General features: G+C 34.6%; 1 protein-coding gene across 1 annotated transcript; it reads right to left on the reverse strand.

The window, feature by feature from the left end:
- Window positions 1–5379: 5379 nt before the first annotated feature.
- Window positions 5380–8152, reverse strand: LOC144972836 (prostate stem cell antigen-like). Its single transcript, XM_078914536.1, has 3 exons — window positions 7649–8152; window positions 6981–7156; window positions 5380–5618 (listed from the first exon to the last, which is right to left on the reverse strand). Exons 1-3 carry the CDS (start codon window positions 7722–7724, stop codon window positions 5403–5405), a joined length of 468 nt encoding a protein of 155 aa, XP_078770662.1. The 5' UTR covers window positions 7725–8152; the 3' UTR covers window positions 5380–5402.
- Window positions 8153–9556: the final 1404 nt, after the last annotated feature.

Here is a 9556-nt window from a genome sequence, read left to right on the forward strand (position 1 = left end):
GTTATGGGGTGTTTACGATGAAGGGTAAAAGACGAAATGTTTGTTTGCATGTACTCTTTGGTACGTTTTACTATATTTATCCCTTCTTTTCATAGACATCAGCTTTCATTTATTGTAATTTTTAAAACCCCGTTACTGCCATCGTAATACATGTATCATGATTTATATTTTCTTTCGTTACCCCATTCATCCAATGGGGATGATCTATAATATTACCTTTCCATGTGCTCGAGGTCATTGGTCTCATTGCAAAGTGTGCTCAAAATAACCCATTCATAATATTAATATAGTGAAAAGTGTTCACAATTTGATAAATATCCAACGTCACAATTGGTCACCTTGCTCAGCATGACTCATGGGTTTGTTTACAACTTTCATATAGATAGAACGAAGATGACGTCAATCAGGCCTTTGTTATTGTTTTTTGTCATCCGACTTTGTGAGTGATTCTCACCATATTAACCAGACTATAAACGTGCAAGGTTACACAGTTTTGTGTGTTGGTCCGTTATACTTCCGGATGTTGTGAACTTCTTGGCCAAGTGCATACTATCTATACAAAGCAGCGTGTTTACATTCATTTAGAAATGTCCAATCATTGTACAGCAACATATCATGTGATCGATGACCAGGTTGGAAGAAAACATGAATATAGATCGCTCCCATTATCATACAACTTATGGAACTGACAAATATTCACTTCCATATAAAGAAGGAATGTGTTTGCTCCCTATTTAGTCTCTTAGTTTCAACATTCACACCAATCGCTTTGATGAAGAATTCAGTATTTTATCGCTCTTTTAAAAAATGACACGCTTGATGACTAGTCAAAATTTGGTATTAGTGGCTATCATCAATTCTAGGATTAAGGGACTGAAATGAGAATCAGTCGCATTCCTTCATTATTAATACCAGGCAAACAGCATCAAATATTTACAAGTATACAAAATGGTGTAATCATTTGCTATAATCTTAACTTTCTTGATCATCATCATTGCCTTTTTCACCCTGGGTCAGGGTATAGGCCACAGACAAACAGTTTCCATCCTTCTCTATCCTGAGCCAACTTTTTTATCTCATTCCAGGTCTTACCACTTCTCTGTATATCAGCTTCTTTAATTCTTCTCCAAGTTCCTCGTGGCCTTCCCCTTGATCTTCTGCCCTGAGGGTTCCAGTCCAATACTTTCTTTGTTATAGTTGAGTCATTCTTTCTAAGCGTGTGTCCAATCCACCTCCATCGTCTTCTTCCTATATCCTCTCCTACTGGTTTCTGCTGTGTTCTTTTCCATACTTCTTCATTTTTTATTCTATCCATCCATTTTATTCTGAGTAGCTTACGCATGCACCTGTTTACAAAAATCTGTACCCTCCTTATACATGCCTGTGATGCGTTCCAAGTTTCACATCCATACAGTAGGACAGACTTCACGTTTGAGTTGAAAAGTCTTAGCTTTAGTTGAAGGGAGATATCTTTAGTTCTCCAAACTCTGTTCAAAGATGTGAATGCAGCCTGTGCCTTTCCTATTCGTGCTTTCACCTCTGCTTCCGTGCCTCCATCCTTGTCAATTATACTTCCGAGATAGCAGAAAGTGTCTATATCTTCGAGTTCCTGATCTTTTACTTTGATCTGCTCCCTTTGACGCGTACCTATCCTCAAGACCTTTGACTTTGCAGGGTGTATTCTTAGACCAATTGATTCCGAGAGGCTGTTTATAATTGTGGTTTTTGTTTGCATCTGGTCCTGGGTGTGGGACAAAAGAGCCAGATCATCTGCAAAATCCAGATCATCCAACTGTGTCCAGGGGGTCCACTGTATCCCATTTCTTCTCCCTTTGGAGGTTTCCTTCATTAGCCAATCAATGGCAAGGATGAACAGGAATGGAGAGAGCAAGCATCCCTGCTTGACACCAGTCTTAATTTCAAAGCTGTCAGTCAGCTGATCTTCATGTACAACCCTGCAACTTGATCCTTCATACATTTCCTTAATGAGGTTTACTATCTTTTCAGGGAGTCCATAATGTGCCAGAATTTTCCACAATGTTGCTCTGTCAATACTGTCGAAAGCCTTCTCGTAATCCAGAATTAACTTTCTTGTGTTATAATATTTTTATTGTATTCACTTAACATTTATAATACCAATAGTTATTTTAAGTGCTTGTCCATTTTACAATGAGTTTTTAGTTCAATAAAACAGATTAAATATCGCGTAATGATCAGTCTACGGGAATTTTTTATTTGCATATATCATTTTGTCATACTGTGAAAAGTGTTCAAAATGGCCCGCATTATGAAATGTGCTCACAATTTTCAAAACATCAGTTCAATTTGTCGGCATGTTCAATAAGATAATTGTTATCCCGAATAAACAAAGCAGAGTGTTGCCTTTTCTTGATTTTAAAAGATGCAATAATTTAATTGAACAATAACAAAACCTGTATTAAATGCTCAAATGGAATACATATGCTAAGAAGATCTTTATAAATTCACAAAGGATTGTCGTCACATTCGAAGAAGGACATTTCTTCTATTATGATTATAATGAGTCCTGTTAAAGATGTCTGTGCCCAATAATAATAATAATAATAATAATAATAATAATAATAATAATAATAATAATAATAATAATAATAATAATAATAATAATAAAAAATATGCTATGAAGATCTTTATAAATTCACAAAGGATTGTCGTCACATTCGAAGAAGGACATTTCTTCTATTATGATTATAATGAGTCCTGTTAAAGATGTCTATGCCCAATAATAATAATAATAATAATAATAATAATAATAATAATAATAATATATAATAATAATAATAATAATAATAATAATAATAATAATAATAATAATAATGATAATAAATGATAATAATAATAATAATAATAATAATAATAATAATAATAATAATAATAATAATAATTATTATTATTATTGATATTATTATTATTATTATATTATTATTATTATTATTATATTATTATTATTATATTATATTATTGATGATGATGATGATGACGACGACGACGACGATGATAATGATGATGATGATGATGACGATGACGACGACGACGACGATGATGATGATGAAAATAATGAAAATCATTATTATTATTATTACTCTTATTATTATTATAATGATAATAATAATAAAAAAGTAGTAGTAGTAGTAGTAATAATAATAATAATAATAATAATAATAATAATAATATTAATGATAATGATAACAATAATAATAATAATAATAATAATAATAATAATAATAATAACAACTTTATGGAGCCTATTTCTTTATAAGATAAAAGCTCAGGTGCATTACAATTACATAAAGAAAAGAGTTGCATTAATTTATAAATTAAGAGAAAAAAATGACATAGACGGGTCTAATTCATTGATATTTCATTTAGAAAGGACAACATTTATCCAATCCGACAATTTCTCAATGTAACAATTTACACAGATGCATTACATGGCGTTCCATGAACTAATTATTGCTAAAAATTAAGTCTGGGAAACCGTGTTTTTTCGGAGAAAATTGTTGAAATACTATTTACACATAAAGACTTTGTGTTTAGTTTTTTTTATCCCCAAGATAATTTTTGATTGGAAAACACACACACACACACACACACACACACACACACACACACACACACACACCGCGCACACATGTACACTCAAACGTGCGCTAATGCAAAATTATATATATATAAAAAAGAATAAGAAACCCAAAACTTTGACTTCATTTTTTTAAACATAGTCTTGACAATAACCCTTGCTATCTTGGGTATCTAACTATTCATCCAAATTTAATATAATGTCTCTTCGTGGCCCTATTTAAAACACACATATAAATATTATTATTTACAAAACCATTTATATACAGAGAGATTTTTATCTCAGCGCGCTATTCAACCACACATAAATGCATACTAAGGAGCACTTTTACTATTGCTGTCATAACATAATATCTAAGTTGCTTGGTATAACAAGAAACTGCAGTATCTCAGTGCTCTGCGATTAAATGTTCATACCTTTCAAACCATAAATCATTCGTGTATGTCGGTTATCAACCACACTAAATACGACATGAAACGGCGTATTTCAAAATGAAAATGCTCTCTAATTGTGACTTATCGCCTCAATCCGGTCTTATGGGCTCATTGTTGTAATGAAATTCTCAAAAAAATAAAAAAAATAAATGACGCTAAATATTGTCCATTACAACAATGTTAAACTAGGCCCATAAGTGGGTTCGGATGTCAGACCTGCATACATGTACACGACGCGATAGGTTAATTTAAAATTAAATTGATCAGAGATTGGACATTCTTCTTTTTAATTTTTAAATGATTGATATTCATTCTTCTTAATAACATAAAAAGGTCGGCGCAAGTCTCATTGGCTTTAAATTATTATTTTTTTAAAACTCTAAACGGTATCGACCAGCGTCTACTTATTTGCTAATAATATTATGGCACCTCGGTCCCGACATAATAGTGTTTTGAGGTGGTGGGCACAATTATTGGCCTGTTCATGATTAAAAAAAAAAAATTATATATTCATGTTTATTACTTGATGTATTAATTGTTCCAAATGCCCGATATAACAACAAACGTAAATGAATATAGGTGCCCTATTTTCTGCAACATTATTTAACATAAATTATTTATCTGCGTAGCCAAGAATTATAAAAATTTAGAAAAAAAAATAGTGAAACAATAATTTAAGGATAGCTTGTAGCCTGGGTGAATCATTGACGGAATCATGCGCGTAGAACTAAAAATAGCCCAGACTCCCCCCCCCCCCCCCCCAAAAAAAAAAAAAAACAAAAACAAAAACAAAAAACAATCAAACAAACAAAAACGGCTACAAAACCCAATGGTCTATGATATAAAAAAGAACAAAAACAACAAAATCCGAGTGGCTTTGCTAAGTTCGATGCAACTTTTAGCAATGAGATCATACAGCAATATATTTCTTAACCAGAAAACTGCCATACTGTGGAAAGATACGTATTTCAAAATTTGGTCAGAAAACTCGTTCTTCAAATATCGATCGATTTAGATGACCCTCAATCTATTTAAATCGGTTGATATTGAGAGTCTTTGACCAGATAATGATCATTTAAATCGATCGATATTTGAAGGAAGAGGTTTCTGACAAAATACTTGTGTTTTTTATTTCTTTTCAGAGTAAGCCAATTAACTGGCTAAAACATAATAGCTACAATCTAATTGACTGTTTCAATTGTATGCTTATTAAACATGATTTTAGATTAGAGAGCATATTCTGTTTAATGCGCGCTCAAAGAGAGGTTAATTAAATTTTCTCTTATTTTACTTTTTTTTTTAATGGGGGGGGGGGGGGGGGGGGGGGGGTGCACCATGTACTCATCACCCTATCAAAAATATAAAATGAGCACAATCCCGAATAGTAAAATAACTTTCACAATGTGAGGCTTATACTCTCCTGCTCCGTTGTCCGTGTTACAAAGAGATGACCGGCAACATGAAATACACTCCTCGTTGATGATACCCTGACTACATCCCGGTGTGCAGTCATGTGAACATTTCCTGTCAAAGGTAGTCAACACTCCTTTTGTTTCAAATCGACGGACCTGTTTGAAAAAAAAACAAAAAAAAAAAAAAAACAGCACACAGAGTAAGTAATGCGTAAATAGTTTATACACAAATGATGTTATTATCATATATTTCACTGGGTGGGGTTCCTGACCTCCCATAGTGGGCGGGGGGGGGGGGGGGTTACATACTGTGTCTTCTATCCCCTTATATCTGTTATCCAACATGCTTTCTGTCTTTGTCTTGGAATGAGATTACTTGGTTTTGTCCTGGCCCTGGCCGGAGTCCTAGCTGGGAGGGAAACAGTCAAATGCATAATTATTGTTTTGGGAGATGATATTTTTTTCCTTGTAAATCATCTCTCTGTTATGTATTATTATATTTGTTATTTTGAATGTATAATGTAAGCATTTGAGTGTATTCCTCTTTGTTGGATTTTGTGCTTGTGTCCGGATGAGACTTATAGGTGATCTCAAACTAAGTACATTGGTGGTATGCTCTTGGAATCTACATCTGATCCCTATATAGTTCTCAGTTCCCCTATGTCTTACTTTTTCTTGGATGCTTTAATTGTACAATTCTAGAACTTTTTACTATCCCATTTTCTTCCTTTTTACTGGCGCTGATATAACCTAAATGTGTTGCAAGCACCGGAAACCCTTAAAAACAAACAAACATCTTATCTTTCAGTTGGATGATGTGTCTCGATAGCTAACTCGTTTGTGTATTTGCCTCATAAACAAAGGGACGGATATCTGTCAAGAATGCAGCCGAGTTTATTATTTGTTTAAATTAATTTTTTTTGTTTGTTTTTGTTTGGGGGGGAGGGGGGGGGGGTGTGACCCCTTCTTTTATCAGGCAATGATTGGGTAGCTAGGCCTGATAGATCTGGTAGAAAGTACATTGAGATTGACTAGTGTCCTATCTAAAGGGTAGCGAGAGTTGTTCCTGTCGAAATTTGGGCTTCGTGGTTCTATACCACTGAAGGTATTTTTTTCATTACATTGAAACCGAGAGTTCTACATTGTAAAAGTGCATCCTCCACCACCCCCATCCGCACATACTTACACACACACACACACACACACACACACACACACAAATCTATCCCCCCCCCCCTCCCTCTCCTTCATCTTTATCATGGATCGTACGCACTTGGAATCGCTCGAGGAAAAGAGAGGATTGGCCTCAAGCAAGCCGGAGGAGGAATCAGCCGAAGGAACACAGGAGAGCTGACAAGACCTGGAAAAGTTCAGAAAGGCTTGCAAAAGACCTGCGGGTGTGTGAATGTTTTATTGGAGGTCTATGTCCACAATTGGATTTAAAAAATAAGGCTAACTTGTCCAGGATTATTTAGAAAAAAAAAGTGGAAGGCCCAGCTTTGATGTTAGCTTCTTTACCTTGCAAAATGGCTCTTTCTCTTTGCAGCGTAACACATTAATCTTAGATGTGTTGGCCATCGTCACGCAGTTGTCCGAAGGCTTAGAATTGGCCTCGTTGTAACACACATAGCACATCAAATTTGATGTTCGAAGTGGGTGCTCGTAGGATGGTCCTCGAGTGATGTTTGGTTTTACTGTAAATAGTTTTAAAAAACAACAATGATTTCAGAATGATCGATTCCATGCGTATTTTTAAGTAGTTCGACATTGTATTAATGTATGGATACCAGAGAGATTATGATATAGCTAACGCTATAGTGTTAGCTATATAATCTCTCTGATGGATACTGATGTTGATGATGGTAATGGTGGGGGTGATGGATGATGATGATGATCATGATGATGATGATGATGATGATGATGATGATGGTGGTGGTGGTGGGGGTGATGATGATGATGATGATGATGATGATGATGATGATGATGATGATGGTCGTGGTGGTGGTGGGGGTGATGGTGGTGATGGTGTGTATACAGATTGACTTTTACATGTTATGCATTTTATGTTTTTTTACAAACATATTTTACAAACTCATTGTACAGTCAACTTGATCTTTTTTATTTCCTCTTTCAACATGTTGAGAAATGAGAAATGATAACAGTGATTTTCTGCATTTTTTATTTACCTTCCCGTCCTCTGATTGTTTGAAATGTTCCAATAAGTAAAGATGCTTTCAAAAGAAACTTGACAAAATCATCCATTTCTGCTCCGTGATATCGGACCCTGTTTAGTTGTTTTTGTTTTCTTTCTTTTTTTTTTTTATTAAAAAAAACTAAACCATAATCATACGCTGATAATTTGTAATCAAATGAGCCATGTCAACAAATAATATTGGAATAAAACCATAATATAATGTCACTATGTTTGCAATCTATCAAAGATGTCAAACTAGGTCCTTTGGGTTTTTTTCGTTTGCGGTGGGGAAGTTCTGTCGATTCACGGAAATGTTCAATATCTATTCATTTACACGTTCTCATAAATCCTTTTTTCCCCCATTTCATTCATTCATTCTTTTTGTTTATTAAAAAAATATATTTGTTTTGGCAAAAGAAGATTACCAATAAACAAAGAAATATATCTAACGTAGTGATTTTGACATCCAAAGCCTAAACAATCAGTTCCCTTTGAACACACGGAGGACAAGTACAGAGTACTGTTATAGAACTATTTCAATTTCGAAAATCGTGAACTATTCAGTTCTGTATTGTGTAGATTGAGTCAACACACAGTTAAAAGGACAATCGATTATGCACAGGTCAAACCATCACCACTACAGTTGCAAGATTGAAACACAATGATCTCACACCACCACTCCCTCTCTCTCTCTCTCTCTCTCTCTCTCTCTCACACACACACACACACACACACACACTCACACACACTTACATACACAAATAAACACACATAGTGAGTGAGTGAGAGAGAGGATGAGGAAGAGGGAAAAAGAAATAAATAAAGAAAGAGAGAGAGAGAGAGAGAGAGAGAGAGAGAGAGAGAGAGAGAGAGAGGGAGAGAGAGAGAGAGAGAGAGAGAGAGAGAGAGAGAGAGTGTGTGTGTGTGTGTGTGTTATACCTACAAATAAATCTTATTTAATCCACCCTTTCGCCTCCTCCTCATCTTCTCTCCCACCTCTTCCTCCTCCTCTCTTCATACTCACTCCTCTTCAACGTAATCCCCCTCTTCTTCTTCTTCTTCTCTCTTTTCTTTTCTCCTTTTCTCTTCTTCTTCTCTCTCTCTCTCCCCACCCCGCTCTCCTCTCTCCTCCTCTCTCCACTACTAATACTATACTATACTATACTTTACTACTATACTACTACTACTACTACTACTACTACTACTATATACTGACTACTACTGAACTATCTACTACTATACTACTACTACTAACTACTACTACTACTACTACTACTACTACTACTACTACTACTACTACTATACTACTACTACTACTACTACTACTACTACTACTACATACTATCTACTTACTATCTACTATACTACTACTATACTTCTTCTCTTCTTCTTTCTCTCTCTATCTCTTCTTCTCTTCTCTTCTTCTCTTCTTCTTCTTTTCTTCTCTTCTTCTTCTTCTTCTCTCTTCTTCTTCTTCTTCTTCTTCTTCTTCTTCTTCTTCTTCTTCTTCTTCTTCTTCTTCTTCTCTTCTTCTTCTTCTTCTTCTTCTTCTTCTTCTTCTTCTTCTTCTTCTTCTTCTTCTTCTTCTTCTTCTTCTTCTTCTTTCTTCTTCTTCTTCTTCTTCTTCTTCTTCTTCTTCTTCTTCTTCTTCTTCTCTCTTCTTCTCTTTCTTCTTCTTCTTCTTCTCTTCTTCTTCTTCTTCTTCTTCTTCTTCTTCTTCTTCTTCTCTTCTTCTTCTTCTTCTTCTTCTTTCTCTTCTTCTTCTTCTTCTTCTTCTTCTTTTTCTTCTTCTTCTTCTTTTCTTCTTTCTTCTTCTTCCTTCTTCTTCTTCTTCTTCTTTTCTTCTTCTTCTTCTTCTTCTTCTTCTTCTTCTTCTTCTTCTTCTTCTTCTTCTTCTTTC

This window comes from Berghia stephanieae, chromosome 5 (assembly GCF_034508935.2).
Source record: "Berghia stephanieae isolate SIO BIC M18660-M18661 chromosome 5, UCSD_Bste_1.3, whole genome shotgun sequence".
Classification (NCBI taxonomy): Eukaryota; Metazoa; Mollusca; class Gastropoda; order Nudibranchia; family Aeolidiidae; genus Berghia; species Berghia stephanieae.

Bases quoted from the DNA above. Each gene is read 5' to 3' on its own strand.
- LOC144972836 (XM_078914536.1), bottom strand. From the start codon at position 7,724: ATGGATGATTTTGTCAAGTTTCTTTTGAAAGCATCTTTACTTATTGGA. The intron at 7,157-7,648 runs GTAAATAAAAAA...AACTATTTACAG, and splicing joins AACAATCAGAGGACGGGAAG to TAAAACCAAACATCACTCGA. The intron at 5,619-6,980 runs GTAAAGAAGCTA...TTTTTCAAACAG, and splicing joins AGAAAGAGCCATTTTGCAAG to GTCCGTCGATTTGAAACAAA.